This window comes from Oryctolagus cuniculus, chromosome 2, assembly GCF_051225735.1.
Source record: "Oryctolagus cuniculus isolate XC-2025 breed Fujian yellow rabbit chromosome 2, ASM5122573v1, whole genome shotgun sequence".
Lineage (NCBI taxonomy): Eukaryota > Metazoa > Chordata > Mammalia > Lagomorpha > Leporidae > Oryctolagus > Oryctolagus cuniculus.
In genome coordinates, this window is record NC_142868.1 from 51,709,278 (window position 1) to 51,729,402 (window position 20,125).

Here is a 20,125-nt window from a genome sequence, read left to right on the forward strand (position 1 = left end):
GACTTCTGCTACTGTGTGTAGGGAGGCATTTTGTTGCTGGTAGAACTGAGTAAGTATCACAGCAGGAATGGAATGTTTGAGTTCTCTGGCTAATTTTGGCAAAGCTAGTTCTTGAATTGCTTTATAGTCTGACATCTTTCTGTAGATCATCTTCCACTGGTAAAGTTGGGGTGGGGGGACTGGGTAAACAGGCCTTTGTTCATGTGCTTTTCTCACATTCAGAATCAAGGGCAAATCTAAAAAGCTGGCAGATGGCAACCATCCCTACCCTTCACAGCACAATGGGCTATTAGCAATTAAATGTGCTTTTATCTGATCTCTGGTCAACACAACTGTTATGGTTTCAAGGTTTTATGATGTTTCCATTGTGATGCTAATTTGCTGAGATGCTTTCTGGGTAATTTCATATTGCTGCTCTTACTGCATTTCAAGGATTATAAAATAATAATAACCCTCTGTGCTGATGGATGCAGTAACCGATGTCTCCATAGCAATGGCCACTCCTTGATGAGACACTCTGCAGCACAGAAATGCCAGCTGAGGGTCTGCGATTGTGACTATGGTTGGACATCCTTTTCACAAAGACCTCACAGCCCAGTGCTGACATCATCCCAGGAATCGTTATAACGCTGGGTGAGATAAAAGGCTGATAGAATTTTCATTCATCCCCATTTTGCTGCCTCTGGCTTGCTCTGTTTAGAAAGGATTAGGAAGCCATGGCAAGGTTTTAAGCAAAACAGTTAACAGCAGCAGATTCTAAAATGCCATCTCTGGACTTAGCAAAGGAGGAATTTTTGTCTGGTGCCTGTACTCTGTTCTAGTATCAGGGACATTGACATGGATCTCCCTTCTGCCTTAGGTCAGTGGGCTGCCAACTCCAGACCTAAGCTGGCAACTCGACGGAAAGCCAATACGTCCCGACAGTGCTCACAAGATGCTTGTGCGAGAGAACGGGGTGCACTCTCTGATCATAGAGCCAGTCACGTCGGGAGATGCCGGCATCTACACGTGTATAGCCACCAACCGGGCAGGACAGAACTCCTTCAGCCTGGAGCTTGTGGTTGCCGGTAGGCTTCTCTGTCTGTCTCTGCAGACTTCGGAACAGAAACTCACTCTGTATTAACCAACATGGGATGTAAATCAAGCTGCTGAAAAAACAACAGGTTCTATTGTCAAAATAGCCAGTGAGGACATAAGACTTGGCAAATCAGACACATTAATTGTTCTGCCTTCAGTGTAGCCATTATTAATCTTTCCTTTCTTCCACCAACCTGGCCAAGTGAGGAAAGGAGTTGAGCAGCTTTCCTGCGTCCTTCCACTTCTCGTGGTATGTAGGGACATACTGACAGCAGCAGGGCTCCCTGATAACAGCCGTTGCTGCACATCAAGTTGTTCATACATAAATAGCTGTAACATGTGCAGTGGTCTGAATTCAAAAGTATTTTTAAAATATTTATTTGAAAGGCAAGAGTGACGAGAGAGATGGAGAAAGAAATCTTCCAGCCTCTCGATCCAGTCCCCAAATGCTGCAACAGCTGAAGCTGGGTCAGATCATAGCCAGGAGCCAGGAACTCCATCTGGGTCTCCCATCTGGGTGGCAGAAGGACCAAGCACTTGGGCCATCTTCTGCTGCCTTCCCAGGTGCATTAGAAGGGAGCTGGATCACACGCAGAGCAGCAGGGACTCAAACTGGCATTCCAGTATGGGATGCCAACATAGCAGGTAGTGGGTTAGCCTGTTGTGCCACAGTGCTAGCCCCAAAATCCAAAAACAATTTTTTAAAGGTTGATTTATTTGAAAGGCAGAGAGAATTATCTTCCATCTGCTGTTTCACTCCCCAAATGGCTGCAATGGCCAGGACTGGGCCAGGCCAAAGCCAGGAGCTTCTTCCAGGTCTCCCACATGGGTGCAAGGGCCAAGCACTTGGGTCATCTTCCATTGCTCTCCCATGCTCATCAGAAGAGAGCAGGATCAAAGGTGGAACAGCTGAGACTTGCCAGTGCCCATATGGAGTGCCAGCACTGCAGGCAGAGGCTTAACCTTCTACACCACAATGCTGGCCCCCAAATCCAAAATTTTTAATATAGTCATATTTCTTTCATAATCAAATCAATTTCAGGTTTGCTTTCTAACTGATTATTGTGGGGGTAGATTTCATGAAAGTGTTATTACATGAAGTCTTGCCCTCTGAGAAGCCTAAAAGGAAAAACATACAAGGAAAGGTTTATACTATCTTCAGGAGTTAGGCCCGAGTAAAAATTCTGATTATCGGATCTCTTTTTAAAAAGAAACATAGCATCATCCTGATTTCTGGAGTCCTTATTTGCAAAGCATTCATATACATCTCTGTCCTCCCTGTGGCCCCATGAGACCATCAGAGCAAGCCATCTCTGACTTGCCCAGGGTGCCAGTTAGCCAGCAGAGGGAGGGTAAGGCTCCACAGGGTCTGCTCTCCCCCAGCATGCTTGCACACACACCGTGAGCCACTGAGCTCCTTCACGTACTAGGACAGCGAGAAGTAAACCCAGAGGGCCCTGCCTACAATCTTGGATGATGATTCTGATCACGGCACCAAGATATTTTCAAACAACAATGTGGCCTGTATGCGGCTTGTGAAGCTGCACGTCAGGCATGCTTTTACATTTTGTGCGATGCATTCCATATATTCCTGGAATACCATAGACAAACTCTTTTTCCTCTATTAAATGTGTCCTTTGATCACATCTGTCCTTCAAGACTGCCACTTGAGGGTCCGAGCGACACGGGCATCTCGGCGTGCCTCCACGAGCACTTCTGTCAGGAGACGGCAGGGCTCAGGAAGACCTTCAGTGTAGATGGCAGCTGCAGGCCAGCGCATGCCTCTGTTACTAGCTGCACGACCTCTGGCAGATACATGACAAATCTCAGTTTTTCCACATGCAGAATGGCAGCCCTCGTGCCTCAGAGCGTTTTATTAAGGACTGAAGTGAATGTGAGGCTCTGCAGGACAGCACCCTGTCTAGCAGTGCTTCAGGATGGCACATGTTACTCTTACTGGTGAGCAGTAAAGCTTGTTGTAAACACTGAGTCCTTTTCAGGATAGAACCTGAGCTTCACTACCCCCAAAATAAACTAACCATGGAAGGGGCAAGCATTGTGGTGCAATGGGTGGAACCACCGTTCAGGATGCCTACATCCCATACTAGAGTGCCTACTCCACTTCCAGTCCAGCTTCCTGCTAACGCACATCCTGGGAGACAGCCGTGGTGGTTCAAGTGACTGGGCCCGTCACCACAAGGGAGTTCTAAATTGCAACCCCGCTCCTTCCTGGCTTTGGCCTGGCCCAGCCTTAGCTGTTGCAGGCATTGGGAGTGAATCAGCAGATGGGAGATCTCTGTCTCCCTCATCTCCTTGTCAGTCTGCCTTCTTTCAAATAAATAAATAAATAAATAAATAAATAAATAAAATTTATTTTTTGACAGGCAGAGTGGACAGAGAGACAGAAAGAAAGGTCTTCCTTTGCCGTTGGTTCACCCTCCAATGGCCACCGCGCTGCAGCTGGTGCACCGTGCTGATCCGATGGCAGGAGCCAGGTACTTATCCTGGTCTCCCATGGGGTGCAGGGCCCAAACACATGGGCCATCCTCCACTACACTCCCGGGCCATAGCAGAGAGCTGGCCTGGAAGAGGGGCAACCGGGACTAGAAGCCGGTGTGCCGGCGCCGCAAGGCGGAGGATTAGCCTAGTGAGCCGCGGCGCCGGCCTCAAATAAATTTTTTTAAAAAGAAGTAACCATGTAAAAGTCAATAAAAATACAACCCTCTGTATAATTCAAGGTCTTAGGGAGTCTTAGATGCTTGACAATTTCAGATAGAAGTTTTATCTTTTCTGAGTGCTTCTGGCTGCTTTGCTATGCATTACATTTGTCTCCAGCTGAGGGATTAGGTGGGAGAGAGAGACATGCATCCTCAAATTCATCGCTGGTAGCTCAGAAGAAAATAACTAAACCCTCTTCTTTCTCTGAAACTGTTTTCACCAGTGACCCACGAAAGCCACTTCCCACTGGATGGTTACCTTCAGAGTGTTGTTAACAATTTTCAGACCAAGTAATAAAGTCCTCTTTATGGCTTCCTTCCTTCAAAGTAATAAAAAAAAAAGTTGCCTTTTATAGCTTCCTACAAAAAATACAAAGTAGAATTTGTAATTTATAGGATGTACATTCCTAATTCATAGAACTCTTCAGTGTTGTCAAACTTGGATAAAGATGCCTCCCCTGAAATCCTGTGGTATGTCTCAGGTCAGCCCGGAGCTGCAAATCTTCAGAACGTTCGGAGCAAACATTTCCCACGGTGGCGAGGGAGGGAAGCACTGTCTTGCACGCGTCACTAGGTGGCAGTGCTTGGTAAGGCAGTGAGGGCAGGGAGAAGCCAGCACAGATGCAAGCCGCGACCTGGGCGTCTCCCCTGGCTCGGCCCATGGGCCCTCCATGCGGCAGATGGCCAGTGCACTGTGGGGGCCCGTCCCACCTGAACTGATGAATGAAATGAGTGACAGGAAGCAGATGAACCTCTGCTTGGTCAAAGAATAATCTGGGGAGAGACCTGGCCTCTTAGCACCTGAAGTGAAAAACGGTCTCATAACAGATCTCAAACTCTATTTCTAAGGGTTTCTGAATTCTTTGTAGCGCCTCCCGTGTCTATCACTGACAGAGAACTCACCTCATTTTAGCTAAAGAAGCGCACAAGCCCCCCGTGTTTATTGAGAAGCTGCAGAACACAGGAGTCGCTGACGGGTACCCAGTGCGGCTGGAGTGCCGTGTTTCGGGAGCACCACCGCCTCAGATATTTTGGAAGAAAGAAAACGAATCACTGACACACAGCACTGACCGAGTGAGGTGAGACTGCACAGTGACTTAACCTAATGACACAGAAAAGATACCTTTTATATTTAGACCTGTGTGTGTAAAAGCCCTAAAACGCTACTGACGCTATCAAAGGTAGAGATCGCTCTCACCCCAGTGCTGGACTGAGCTTTTGGAGAGAAGCTGTGATGGCAGGTGAGGAAGCGCATTACCACAAAGTGAGTGTTTTAAAAAAGCATTTCTTTGTGTCGAGAAAGATGAATTCACTGGCATCCGCGTTCAGTGGTCTCTGTAAAGCAGACCCTCAGCTGCGCGGGAAGCGCACAGGTTTATTCAGCCCCTTGACGTGGCTGCTCGCCCATTAACTTTAATGGGGACCGCAGCCTCTCCAGAATAAGTACGACCCTATTATCTGCTCCTCGCACAATTCTGTTTCTAATGATCTCATTAAAAAGGCTGCTTCGTGTCCAAAGCCACTTCTAGGAAATTTAGAAGCCTAATGACTTTATCTCTTCCTCCAGCATGCACCAGGATAATCACGGCTACATCTGCCTGCTCATTCAGGGAGCCACGAAAGAGGACGCTGGATGGTATACTGTGTCCGCCAAGAACGAAGCCGGCATCGTGTCCTGCACGGCCAGGCTGGACGTTTACAGTGAGTGCCGCCTCCGCCGGCTCGTTGAGTTCACTCAGTAACTAGGAAAACTCAAGGCCTCCGTTCAGCAAGTCACGTCACTCTTATGTCATCTTAGAAACAACTGTAGCGTTTTATTTGCCAAAAAATTCATATTGCTCTTTCTTTTTCTATTTATAGTTTCTCGACATTAATAGTGAACCAGACCAGGAGAACAAATACTCAAGTATCATTCAGGAACTTTGAATTATTAGCAAACTATGCATGTTGATTTCTTTTACATTGCCAAGTCAGTTGTGGCTTCCTTACTCAAGCATCCTTAGGAGTTAACAGTAGGCAAAGGCCTAACACATGATTGTCACATTTCCTATTACTGTCTTCTGCAGACTGCCTGTTAACAATCCTATCACAGTGTCCTAATGCACTCTAAATGTGTGTACCACTGATCCTGGAATGCGTACTTTTGTGGCTTAGTGCTTTTCTGTTAATGTATGTTAAGCATCTCAGCAATAGGTATGTGAGTGCTTGTGTATGTATTATTCATGTACATCTCTCCAAAATTGAAAGAAAATTGTTTTGATTGCATTTATAAACTTGTACAGTAGCATTATGTACTGACAAAAAACCACTAGGGAAAAATTCAGAACCGATTTCAAATTCATGAAAAAGAAGTACTTTGGGAACTTCTTTAAAAATTGAGTGTCTCCAGTCTTCCCGACTACTCAATTGCTTTCAGTTGATCAGTGTAAAAAAAAAATTTTGTTTACATAGAGGGAGGTCAACTGTTTCAAAAGACTCCTTGCACTGCAGTATTTACTTTAATGAGAAACTACACTTGGTTTTTATTTCCCACTGCCCCGTATAGCAATAAATCTATAAAGTACAAATAAAATGCAAACATATCCATAATTTTCCATGTCCACCAGGATGTGTTCAGTATTTCACAGACTATGTGCCTGGTATATGTCAAAAGACGTTCTGCATTTACTTGGAACAGCTGAGGATTTTGCAAGTATATCATGGTTCAAAACCTAATATGTGCTTTTGCTTTGCAGCCCAGTGGCATCAGCAGCCACAGAGCACCAAGCCCAAAAAAGTGCGGCCCTCAGCCAGTCGCTACGCAGCACTCTCGGACCAGGGACTGGACATCAAAGCCGCGTTCCAGCCTGAAGCCAGCCCGTCGCACCTGACACTGAACCCCGGCTTGGTAGAGAGTGAGGACCTGTGAGCTGCATTCTTGTTGGCGGCAGAAACACGGAGACAGCCTTTGCCTTGACCAACACGGTCCTCTGTCGTGTTATGTAAAAGGCAGAGGTGTATCTCTGACTATACGAAATAAACAAACAACACCAAAATAATATTTTTCTTACTTGATATACCAAACTTAGCGGTGAAGTAGGTAATGCTAATAGAAATGTACACGTTGCACAGGAAATTCACATTTACTGTCCAGTGTAAAACTTTTGGAATTGCTGTGATTAAAGTGGTTGAAATGCCAAAATGCTAAAGGAAATCCATCTCTTCCTAGGAAACCACAATGTACATTATCTAGAAGTGCCTTTAAACACAAGCTGTAGGTGCTACAAAGCATGACAGTGTGACGTTAAGTTTAACATGTGGCAACTGTACCACAAATACGGCTACAAGGATTCTCAAGTGCAGTGTATTCAGACATCTACAGTGAACCAAGTGCAATAATGTAAAGAGGAAATAACAAAGAAATCCAAGTAAATGCCTTGTCTTTGCAAATCGTTTTATAGGAAGTCCTAAGGAAGGAACTACTTGCATTAAATTGTATTCATATCAAGTTTTTTTTTTTTTTTACAAGATCAATATCTTAATCCATAACCTTTTTTTCTTTATGTGTAGTATTTTCTTTTCATGCTACCTTGGTAGAAAGCTTATTTACAAACCATATTAAAAGGTTAATTTAAACATAAATAATATAAAGTATTCTGAATAAAGCAGAAATATATTACAGTCCATTCCATGACAGGCATCTAAACCACCAAAATGACCAAGGTATTATATAAGGATTAGGAGGAAACGAGGGTGTGGAAGGAGTAGGGAGGAGAATGAAGGAAAATGCTACCAGCACAAGTTTTATTGCATTCATCTAGAGATAAGTGGCAAGGGCCAGGCTTTTCTTTGGTTTTCTTCAAAATTAGTCTTAAAATCTAGGTGAAAAAAACACTGCCATTCACAAGTCAAGGAATCTAGGGTCAGCTGGAAGTTCGGAGCACATGTGTTACGGAGATTTCAGTGTGTCTGAAGTTTGTGTAGTAGCTGAAGATGTTAGATGTGTAGAGCAAGTTGAAAAAGGATTGAGATTGAAAGAGTGGCATAAACGAGCAGCTGCCTATAGGATCTAGTCTACTTGAGGGAAATGGAGACTTGAGAAGAGACAAAAACAGGTGTGTGCCATATTTGTATTTTTTCCAACGGCACCAAGGAATAGTGAGTGGAAGTTATTGTTCACTTCCCTGCTGCCATGAAACCTTGCCTTAAGAAGGTGCTGGGTTCCAAGCCGTCTGTAAAGGCATCTCAGCAAAGACTGCTTTTTGAATGCATATGAATTCTGCGTCAGCTAGACGGAGTTGACTGTGACCAGACTTTATGGTTTTAAGTCGGAACCAATAAATTTTAAAAAGAAAAAATAATCTGACCTAATGGTATAAAACATGAGGCTTTAATGGTACTTTGCTATGAAAAGAAAACACTGTATTCCTTATGCAAAACACATATATCTTTCATTATTTATAATAAAAGTATTGAACTCTTAGCTCAGTTACTCAATTCATATGTAGTATTTTTTAAAATAATTTTCTATCTGTGTACCACCCCATGTATTTCATATTACTGCTTCACATGTACAGCTTTCTACTTCTTTGTGAGAACACCAACCAACCAAGTTTTAAATGACTATAGGCTTGAGCACTGGGTGGCAGATGTTCTATGCAGCGTGGTACAAGTTTCTTTGACCACACTTATATGCGTTGCTAATATGCAATTTAAAATACCATACAAAGTCTCTCATGGACCTATCTGTATTGTAGAATTATGACTTATGTCATATCTTACTTGCCAAATTTTTTCTGAATGTGACTTTTGCTAATTTTCTGGGTTTGGGATTAACTAGCATTATTTTGCCACCTTTTACATTGTATTTATAAAAAGAAAAGTACTATCATACTACTTTGGATTGTTGTGCTGGTGTAATGTGGATTTAACATCAATAAATATTTAACAAACAGTAGTTGCAATTTTGTGAAGCAAAATACTTAGTTTTACTGCTGCTGTAATAAATTAGCCAACTTAGAAGCTTCGGCTATCACTCATTTATTACTCACAGTTCTGATCAGGCATGTGACTGCGTTCTCCTTTCTGCATCTTGTAAGGCTAAGAGCACTTTGTCAACTGGCTGCATTCTCATCGGGAGCTCAAGATCCTCCTCCGACTTGAGTGGCTATGGCAGACCCCAGTTCCCTGCAGTTGCAGGAGAGAAGTCTTGTTTAGTGTGTCTGCCAGGGTTCCCGCTCAGCCCCTACAGGCCACCTGTGTTTCATACCAAAGCGTGCGCTCCCTCTTCAAAGCCCACAATGAGACTCTCCCTCATGTTGGATTCCTCTGGATTTTCTTTCTACCAAGGCCAAGTTCTTTCTGAAGATTCACCTAATTATGTCAGGCCCACCCAGATAATCTCCCTTTTTTTTTTTTAAAGGTACCTGATTTAAGACCTTAATTACAACTGCAGAATCCCTCCAATCAGCATGTGAATAACAGAGAGGCAAGTGTACCCCAGGAGGCAGGGATGTTAGAGCCCATCTTAGAATTCTCTACCACATGAATTCTATTATATACATAACAATTCCATGACTTAAAATGATACATAAAACATAGCAAGATTATGTAAATTAAAGATGAGGAAAACAATGATAAAGGTACCAGCACAAAGATTGAGACAATACATACACACACACATACACACGTAACACTAATACCTAGATAATTACAACAGTTGGGCAATACATTTGGTCCTAGGCTTTCCTGCCACAGCTGAGGGGCTGTGGGGACAGAGAAAGAGATAAAGCTCGTCATGTTTGTACTTTATTGCCTCCATAAAGTGAAAATGTGTTATATAAGCTATGTGATAGAACTTTGAAGATACATTTGAATTGGACCAGAAGCGTGTATTTCCCATTGTCCTCTGCACCCCGTGGTTTCTTCCTTGCTAGGTAGCTTACAACACCCATTGTGTATATTTTGATGCTGAATTGGTCCCTGCTTTCCCCCCATATGAGAGTATTTCAAAAAGTTCATGGAAAACTGAGAAGCTCATGCTCATTTTCCATGAACTCTTTGAGGACTTCTATGACAATGAGTAGCATGCAACAATCGCCTTACCTTTTTCAGTTACAATAGGCTGCTGTATAATAATGAAAACTTTTGTTTGAGTCCTTCAAATTATTTAACTATGAATTCTATGGGATGGTGGTGAAGAACTTGGGTTTTAGAGCTGGCCAGCCAGGGTTTGAATTCTAGCTCTGTGGATCCTGTGTGACCTCTGTGACCAATGAGCAAGTTACTTCACCTCATTGTTGTGATGCATATATAAACTAGTGCATGTAAAACTTAACATGGCACCTTGCACCTACTAAGAGCTCAATGTCAGATCTTATTTTAATGTAGTTGGATACTAAAACAATTATTTGTTATAAAATCTGTAAACCCAATAAAACTGGTTGAATGACAAAATCTGTGAACCTGGATGGGAAACAAATTATTAACCCCTAAACTGAAATTTAGAATTTTCCTCAGTTATAAATGTAGGCAACAAAATACAACAGCATATACAAGGGTTACTGGGAAGGGTTTCCAGGTTCCTGGACTGAGAGAGATCAGGAACAGATGACTATAGGACCCTATGCCAAGAACTGAAATAAAGTGAGTTCACAGCTTTCACCCTCTTCGGGGCTTCAGAATGCTGACGGGCAGGAGACATATTGTCAGGGATGCTGACAGCTTTCTAGACAGGAAAGTCTTCCCTGGAGAAAATGACCAGCTCAAGAGAAAAAGTTCTCAAAGTGTGGTCCAGGAACCCCTGAGTTTCCTTAGGTACCCTCAGAGGCTACGCAGGTCAAATATATTTTCAAAATAATACTATATTGGTATGTGCTGCCTTCACTCTTTCTCTCAAAGGCTGCAGCATGTGTGATATTGCAAGATAGAAAAGGCAGGAACAGATGTGGGCTTAGCTATCTTCTCTTAAGCTAGACATCAAAAAGATTCACAATAGTAGGTGTTTGGCCTAGCAGTAAAACACCAGTTAAGATGCCTGTGTCACACATCGGAGTACCTGAATTTGATACCCGGCTCCGGCTCAACTCTAGCTTCCCATCAGTGCAGACCCTGAGGAGCAGCAGTACTGGCTCAAGTACTGGGTTCCTGACACTTAGGAGGGAAAGCTGGATTGAGTTCCTGGCTCCTGCTGAGAAGCACAGCTCAGTGTCAGCCGTTGCAGGCGTCTGGGGAGTAACCAGCAGATGGGGACTCTCTCTCCATTTGTCTGTCTTCCTTGCAAATAAATACATTTTTAATTTTTAAAAATTCACAGAAATAAAACATCACTCTTCCAATATATTGTTTTGAAAAATAAAGTCACTTCATAAAAATATATTTCATTTAATATGAAATGGGTTTACTACTGTTATTATAAGAAAGTTTTTTTAAATCAATTTTGATTTCTATTACGTAACTATTGGTATATGTAACCCATATAAACAAAAGTCCTCTGCAGTCATTACAAATTTTTAGTCATGTAAAGGGATTCTGAGATCAAAATGTTTGAGAACCAATGAGCTAGAGAAAGCAACATTGGGAGCTCCCCCAGCGACAAGGTGTGTCCACAAACACCAGCCAGCAGGCCCGAACCATGCACTTGGAGCTTCCAATCTGCTGGCTTTATTTAAAAAAATTGTTTTCACCTTAAAATAAAACAGCTAGAACCATACTTAATAATGACAAATATACAGCTTAGTAAACATAACACTAATAATCTCATGAAACCATCATCCAGGTCAATAAAGAACTTCAAAGACACCTCAGAAGGCCCTGTTTATGTCCTACACACAGTCTTGCCTCTGTTTTGTGTGTGTGTGTGTGTTTTGTGTGTAACGCTTATTTATTTGAAAGGCAGAGTTACAGAAAGGCAGAGGCAGAGATAGAGATATTCCATCCACTAGTTCACTCCCCAGATGACCACAACAGCCAGAACAGTGCCAATCCAAAACAAGGAGCTGCTTCTGGGTCTCCCACGCAGGTACAAGGGCCCAAGCACTTGGGCCCTCTACTGCTTTCCCAGGCCATAGCAGAGAGCTGGATTGGAAGTGCAGCAGTCAGGACTCGAAGTAGCACCCATATGCGATGCCAGCACTACAGGCGGCGGCTTTACCCACTATGCCACAGCGCTGGACCCCACCCTGGTTTGTTTTGAATTGTGGTAAAATACACATAAAATTTACCATTTTTTTAATTCAGTTCGTGTTAGAGTCTATTTTAATCTATAGATTCCCCTTCCTTGTTTTCTTTTTCTTACAATTTATCTGTGGATTAAACCAGGCTATTATTAGGGCCTGCAAAGTGCAACCTGAGCTTTGCTGATTGCATATTCATGGTACAATTCATATTCCTTCATCTTCAATATTTTTCACAAGCCAGCAGCTGGATCCAGAGGTGGGTCCATAGACTTGATAAGAACTGGGTCCAATCCAATCGGCTTTCTCAAGCCCCACTGTAGACTATAAGACAGTCTAAGGAGGCATCGCTATGGCGCAGTGGGTTAAAGCCCCAGCCCACAGTGCTAGCATCCCATGTGGGTGCCAGTTCCAGTCCCAGTCGCTCCACTTCTGATCCAGTGCTCTGCTAATGTGCCTGGGAAAGCAGCAGAAGATGGCCCAAGTCCTTGGGCCCCTGTGTATCCACATGGGAGACCTGGAAAAATCTCCTGGCTTCTGGCCTCAGATGGCTCAGCTCTGGCCGTTGCGGCCATTTTGAGGGGTGAACGAGCAGATGGAGACCTCTCTCTCTGTTTTTCTAACTCATTCAACTAAATAAAATAAATTTAAAAAAAGATAGTCCAGAATCACCGAAGATTTGAGAACAGTGTCTAAAGTGATAGAGATCCAAAAAACAAATTAACCTGGAGAAAGAGTACATAGAGAAAAAAAAGTCTATTGTTAATATCAATACTAATAGTATTAATATTTGCATTAATGTTAATAACTTTTTATTGTTAATGATCAATTACTAATCTCTAATTAACACTCTCTGAAGAATTAAAGATGACTGTATCTCGGAAAGAAGTACAGTATCCCATAAATAAGGAGTAATCAATCAGAAAAGGAACTTTACAAAATTTAAGTAAGTAGCTAAAATTTAAACTTCAATAGAGTTTGAAGACAAAATGAGGAAACTTCCAGAAAGGGTCACAAAAAAAGAGCAATTCAAATGGTCCACCAATAAATGAAAACAGCCCCAGTCCAAAGCACAACCTAATGAAATGTCCTAACAACGAGAGGAGAAGAAAAGAGGTCCTGAGCACTCCCAGAGGCAAACACATCCCACAAAACAAATTTTATTTGTCACACTGGCCAACACAAGGCAATGGAGCCATTCTTTCCAAATTCCAACAGAAATGACCTAGCACTCTGTACTTAGTTAACTTACTATATCACAGAATTAAAGACATTTCCAAGCACTGCAGGTATCAGAAATTTTACCTGCCATTTATCTTTTCTCACAACATTCCTGGAAGATGTGTTCCACCAAATGAGATCATAAACCACTGAAAGACACAGATCCATGAAATGGGAGCTGGAGTATGGGAGAAGCAACAGGGATTCCTGGGTGACTGGGCAGCAGGTCCAGAGAGCAAGCAGCCAGGCCCAGGGCAGCACAGAAGTCTCCAGGGAGAAACACGCAGGCTAAAAAGTTAGTAAACCACCCAATGTCTGTGAAGGTACCAACAGGATAGCAACACAGCTGTGAAGGGTTTGATTCATACCTTACCACTGAGAACACAGAAAATGAAACAGATGAGCCAAAAAAAATTAAAAATTCAAGGGAAAATAATGTGTAGGGAAGGAGAAGTACCAGCTACATAGTTCATCTATAACAGTGTCTAGCTATAACAACACCATTATTCATGATATAACTATATTGGAGGACAGTGGGAAGAAGTATGTTTGCAGTGTGGGAGAGGGTGTTGGTCAATGAGAAGCCAATTCTCATATTCCTTAGTGGGAAGTCAACAGACAATGCCTAATTCTGAAAAATCAAGAAATACTATTGTATGGAGAAATAAAAGTGCTGCAGGAAAAAAAAAAAAAAAGAAAGAAAAAGAAGAGAACAAGAAATAATTAATTAGAAATGAGAAGGTTGGCCAGCGCCGCGGCTCACTGGGCTAATCCTCCACCGTGCAGCGCCGGCACACCAGGTTCTAGTCCTGGTCGGGGCGCCGGATTCTGTCCCGGTTGCCCCTCTTCCAGGCCAGCTCTCTGCTGTGGCCAGGGAGTGCAGTGGAGGATGGCCCAAGTCCTTGGGCCCTGCACCCCATGGGAGACCAGGATAAGTACCTGGCTCCTGCCATCAGATCAGTGTGGTGCGCCAGCCGCAGCGGCCATTGGAGGATGAACCAACGGCAAAGGAAGACCTTTCTCTCTGTCTCTCTCACTGTCCACTCTGCCTGTCAAAAAAATAAAATTAAATTAAAAAAAAGAAATGAGAAGGTTAGTACCTAGTAAATCAGAGATTAAAATGATTCTGAGGAACAGGCTCCAAATTATGTTATTGTATAACTGATAAGCAGAAAAACTAAATTTCAACAAACATTAAACTATAAAATGGTATTTGTGTGAGCTGTGGATGACAGATCCTCTTCCAAGGATGGCAAAACACAGCTTATGCATTTCTCTTCAGTTGCATTCAGGTTGCAGGCCAAGTTAGACCAATTTCTCACAAGAATGATAGGCTGTTTTCCTACTGTAGAAGACGGAAAAGCAAAGTAGGGGCACTGTGAGAAGAATCACTCTAAGTATCTGGTAGGAATATGTCCCCCTCCTTAGCCCCAGCCTGTTGCCACCACAGATATAAAGTTAGGTGCTGGGCAATTTACGTTAGCTAAGATACGGAATCAACCCAGATGTCCATCAACTGAAGACTGCATAAAGAAATTATGGTATATATACACTATGGAATACTACACAGTGGTAAAAAAAAATGAAATCCTTTCATTTGCAAGAAAATGGATGCAACCGGAAACCATTATAGTTAGTGAAATAAGCCAGTCACAAAAAGACAAATACCATATGGTCTCTCTGATCTGTGGTAACTAATACAGTACCTAAAACACAGTCTATAGGAGTGAAACTGACACTTCAAGATGCATTGATTTTGAATAGCCTTTGCCTTGGCTGTCAAATAACTATATATATATATATTATATATATATGTGTATATATTACACACAAATACCATTTTGTAGTTTATAGTTTAATGTTTAAATTTAGTTTTTCTGCTTATCAGTTATACAATAACATGATCTGGAGCCTGTTCCTCAGAATCATTTTAATCTCTGATTTACTAGGTATTAACCTTCTCATTTCTAATTAATTATTTCTTGTTCTCTTCTTTTTCTTTTTTTTTTCTGCAGCACTTTTATTTCTCCATACAAGAGTATTTCTTGATTTTTCAGAATTAGGCATTGTCTGTTGACTTCCCACATATATATTACATACATATATATATTTTACATATATTATATATATTTTATTATATATATTTTATTTTGAGGTGTTTTTTCATACTAATTGGTGAACTCTCTTCTTAAGTGTAGGGTTAACTTTATGAATATTAAAATTATCTGATAAATTGATCTCTGTAAAAAATAAGAATAGGAAAGGAAGAGGGAGGAGAAAGAAGGATGGGAGTATGGGTGGGAGGGAAGTAGGAGAGAAGAATCTTCATGTTTCCAAATCTGTATATATTAAATGCATGAAGTCGTAGTCCTTAAACAAAATAATTAAAAAAAAAAAAAAAAACAGGGGAGAAACATAGTTAAGTGCTAGGACACCCAGCCTTAGAACTACATCACGTGGGCACAGATCTAGACACAGATCAAGGCAGACCTGCATCTGGGGCCCAGAGCATAGAAGTTAGGTTGCCAACCATGGGGCAGCAGTGACCACCAGTGATCAATCTGAGCCCAGGACAATGTAGCCACAGGGAAAGACAGATTAAAAATAATTCAACACTGGGAAATCAGGCGAAAGTCACACGGCTGCTTGGTAGCTCTCTAAGGGCCTAAGGGCCCAAATAGTTACTTTTAACTGACCTCTCCCTAAACCATATGCTCGCGACTAGAAATGCTTCAGTTTTTTTTAATTTTATTTATTTATCTGAGAGGTAGAGTTACAGACAGTGAGAGGGAGAGACAGAGAGAAAGGTCTTCCTTTCACTGGTTCACTCCCCAGTTGGCCACAACAACCGGAGCTGTGCCAATCTGAAGCCAGGAGCTTCTTCCCCGTCTCCCATGCGGGTGCAGGAGCCCAAGGACTTGGGTCATCTTCTACAGTAGTTTTCCCAGGCCACAGCAGAGAGCTGGATTGGAAGAGGAGCAGCTGGGACTGGAACCGGCGCCCATATGGGATGCCAGTGCCGCAGGCAGAGGATTAACCTACTGCACCATGGCGCCAGCCCCAATGTTTCACATTTTGGAGCTTTTCAGGTTTTGAAATATATGCATAAATTTTACTCGGTGAGCAGCCCTACTGTGAAAATCCAAAATCCCCCAAAATCAAAAACTTTCCACTTTCAGATTTTTAGCTTAGGAACAATTCAGCTGTACAGAGATGTATAACACACATTCCACAACTCAAAATCTAGAAGGGAATATGAGTAAACTAGTAATTTTAATACATGTTATGTACTGAAAGTAGAGAATATATAAAGTATTCAAAGGGTCTTAAAGGATACACAGAAATTCACCAGCTAGAAGCATTTGATAGAAATACATTTTTATGTCATCCATGCTGTACAGATGCCACTTGAGTTTCTCTCTATTTAAAACATCTTTATTAGGGGTTGGCATTTGACCTGTCAGTTAAGCTGCCATTGGGATGCCCACATCCCATATCAGAGTACCTGGATTTGAGTGCTAGCTGTGCCCCCAGTTCCAACTTCCTACTAAAACACATCCTGGGAGGAAGCAGGTGATGGCTCAAGTGGTTGGGTCTCTGCCACCCACATGAGAGAACTGACCTGAGTTACCAGTTCCCCAGTTTCGCCTGTCCAGCTCTGGCCACTGTGGCACTGGGGGAGTGAACCAGCAGTTGAGAGCTCTTGGTCACTCAGTGAGGCTGTCTCTCAAATAAATAATTTTTTAAAAACTTGATTTTGTTGCCAAAAAAAATTTTTTAAAACAAGCATAGTTTTCTTCAGTACACATATTTTCAATGAACTTTGAAAAATAACCCCACATTTCTAAATTTATTCTATTTTGTGTGTCAAGAGTTGTCATAGGAACAAAAATAACTTCTAAATTACTGAGATTCATTCATCCAAAGACGCTAAAGGATACATGGGTAGGCTTCTGGGTTGTCTGTTGTGAATCCCTTAAAAACTGTAAAATTCAATGTGTGTACCTCTCTAGATAGTGAGTAAACAGTCTGTGTGTGTATGAGTGTTTTAATCAACTTCTCAATGACGGCACCCATATTGGCAGTGGTCTGAGTCCCAGCTACTCCACTTCTGATCCAGCTCCCTGCTAACGCACCTAGGAAAATCAATGGAAGACTGCCCAAGTGCTTGGGCCCCTACTACCCAAATGGGAGACCTGGAAAAACTGCTCCTGGCTTTGCCCTGGCCCATCCCCAGCTATTGCAGCCATTTGGGGAGTGAACCTGAAGATGGAAGATCTCTTTATCTCTCCCCTCTCTAACTCTTTCAAATAAATAAATCTTTAAAAAAAAGAAAGTAGCATCACATTAAATATTTTTAAAATGAAGATGTAAAAAAACAAAAATATTTTCTGAAAGGGTATAGATAAAACAAAGGGAATATTATTTTATTATATATTGCAAAAAATCTGAAAACATAAACCAAAAACTGGTAGAATATTTTAAAAAGTGTCAATATTCTATAGGAAATAGGAAGAAAAAAATTAACATCCCAAAAGAAACATGGATGAAAGCCATAAATTGATAAAAGAAGGTTAGAATTACCATGAGTCAGTGTAAAAGAATTTAAAAATTACCAAGAGGTTAATTTAAAAATGGAAAAAGTACACAACCACATTTGTACTCTATTTGCAAAAGTATTTTTATATGTAACTCAAGGCAGATGAAGATGTTATAAAATAGGCATGCTGATAAAATCTTTCTACTCTGGGCCAGGTTAATGGATATTGGAATGGAACGAGTTAGAAGAATCCAAGGTTGCTTATGAGTTAGAATAAACCTTGATGAATGAGTATATGTTTGGAATGGAAGAAAATACCCAAGGATGACAACCAGTACTCAGACTGGATCTAAGAACTGAGAGCGCATATTAACAACACAGAGGAACTGCTGGTTAACAAAGAAAGATAATGGATTCCAATTTTTACATGTTGGTTTTGAGGAATCTAAAGCATACTCAAGAGGACATGTTCAAAATATAGCTAAATACAAGGAGGTGAATCTAAATCATGAAGAAAACACTGAAGTGAAGCTATACTCGGATACTGTCAGTAGATTCATGAAAACTGTAAGAATGGCTAGAGTGCTAATGAAAATGTTTTGAACAAGAAGACATTTGAAGGGCCAGCGCTGTGGTGTAGCAGGTAAAGCCACCACTGGCAGGGCCAGCATCCTATATGGGCACCAGTTTGAGTCCCAGCTGCTCCACTTCCAATCCAGCTCTCTGCTATGGCCTGGGAAAGCAGAAGAAAATAGCCTAAGTCCTTGGGCCCCTGTACCCACGTGAGAGAACCAGAAGAAGCTCCTGGCTCCAATCGGCCCAGCTTTAGCCGTTGTGGCCATTTGGGGAGTGAACCAACAGACGAAAGATCTCTCTCTCTTTCTCTGCTTCTCTGTAACAAGAAAAGAAGAAGGAGAGGAGGGGAGAGGAGAGGAGAGGAGAGGAGGGGAGAGGAGAGGGGAGCAGAAGAGAGGGGAGGGGAGGGGAGGGTAGCGGAGGGGAGAGAGGGAGAGAAAGAAGGAAAGAAAGAACGAACGAACAAATGAACAGAACTATGAGAAATCACCAAGACACCAGACTAGTAAAAGCAGCACACAAGGAAATCAAGACTGACCAGAAAGACAGAAGGGAAACCAGGAATGAGAAGTTACAGAAGTCAAGGGAAGGAAAAAAAAAAAAAAGAATTCATACTGTTAAATCAGAGAAGAAGAAGAAAAAATAGACTAACCAGTATTAAATGTGTACTGGGCACAAACCACTTCATAAAACTTACTTCATCTAACAGCATACTCCTCACTTTGAGTATTCAAAACCTATTATTCAGATCATTTAATTAACTGCCCAAGTAGAACTCTAAGTGCTAAAATAAAATTCTATTTCTAGGCCTTCAAAATCTGTTTTTTCCACTAAAACAAATGGAAGATCTGAGCAAGGATTTCTATGACTTGAAGCCTTGATATTAATTGGAGCTGATTTCAGCTTCAGGCGAGATTGGAACCACTGGGAACATTTGTCAAAGAGCCCAAGTCACAGTCGAGCCCACCTGCTGTCAAAAGCCAGTGTGATGCCCATGACATCATAACACAATGGTTAGAAAAAACTAAGATGCTAATAATTTTTAAATTTGGTTGTTCGGTATAGCAGGTGAAGATGCCACTTGTGAAACCCACATCCCATTTCAGAGTACCCGAGTTTGAGTCCCAGCTCTTCTTCCAATTCCAAACTCCTGCTAATGTGTACCTGTGAGTCAGCAGTAATGGATAATTGGGTCCTTGCCACCTACACGTGAGACTTGATTTCCTGGCTCCCAGAATCAGCCTGACCTAGCCCCAGCTACTGTGGGTACTGGAGAGTAAGTCAGTGGGTGGAAACTCTGTCTCTCCACATATCAAATAAAATAAAACTAAATACATAAATAGGGCTCATTTAAAATATAATAATTTTTAAACTCCAAATACTTTATCAGAACTTAGATGTTCTTTAAGGTATCTGATGGATAACTGTTGAAATAATCACTTATTCATCCACAGAATATAACAGAACTGGCATACCCCGTGAACAATGCCTTGAAAATGACAGTAGCACCTGGTTCCCAAGAGTATTAGCAAATTCACCAACTCCTGCATATGCTTTAAATAGCTACTGTAACATCAGTCCCAGCATGGGCTACAGAGGGCCACCTGCAGACTAAAGGAAAACAGCAAAAAGCCTTTGGGAATATAATTACTGTCCCTCAACGCACAATGAAGATTAGCAGCTAGGAGTTGAAAAAGCAGTAACGACACGCTCTCCAGACCTAAAGCAGTCAAGATCCACAGGATCCAACTCACCCCCACAATCTAATCAGCCTCCACTAGGCCCCATCTCTTCCATCACAACACTGTTAACACGGGGGACCAGGCTTCCGGCATACGAAC

The 20,125-nt window shown here is 41.9% G+C and overlaps 2 protein-coding genes across 21 annotated transcripts in view; one reads left to right on the forward strand and one right to left on the reverse strand.

Moving 5' to 3' along the window:
• Positions 1–8,727, forward strand: part of PALLD (palladin, cytoskeletal associated protein) — a 458,616-nt gene extending 449,889 nt beyond the window's left edge. For 7 of the 8 annotated variants that reach the window (XM_008249661.5, XM_002709467.6, XM_070068274.2 and 4 more), the window contains 4 exons: positions 860–1,067; positions 4,708–4,873; positions 5,362–5,495; positions 6,530–8,727. In XM_008249661.5, the coding sequence (XP_008247883.4) occupies positions 860–1,067; positions 4,708–4,873; positions 5,362–5,495; positions 6,530–6,702 (681 nt within the window). In that variant the 3' untranslated portion in view covers positions 6,703–8,727. Of the gene's footprint in view, positions 1–859; positions 1,068–4,707; positions 4,874–5,361; positions 5,496–5,654; positions 5,701–6,529 lie in introns of all 8 variants that reach the window. The other variant, XM_008249670.5, reaches the window with a different exon arrangement.
• Positions 1–20,125, reverse strand: part of CBR4 (carbonyl reductase 4) — a 66,095-nt gene that overhangs the window by 15,024 nt on the left and 30,946 nt on the right. For 5 of the 13 annotated variants that reach the window (XR_016228906.1, XR_016228908.1, XR_016228907.1 and 2 more), the window contains one exon: positions 8,825–8,960. The exons of 6 other annotated variants lie outside the window; for them this stretch is intronic. Coding sequence is in view for 2 of the 7 variants with exons in the window: in XM_089325484.1 (XP_089181610.1) it covers positions 8,941–8,960 (20 nt within the window). In the remaining 5 variants the exon portion in view is untranslated. Of the gene's footprint in view, positions 1–7,987; positions 8,961–20,125 lie in introns of those variants that run through there. 2 more of the 13 variants (XM_089325484.1, XM_089325491.1) reach the window with 1 other exon arrangement.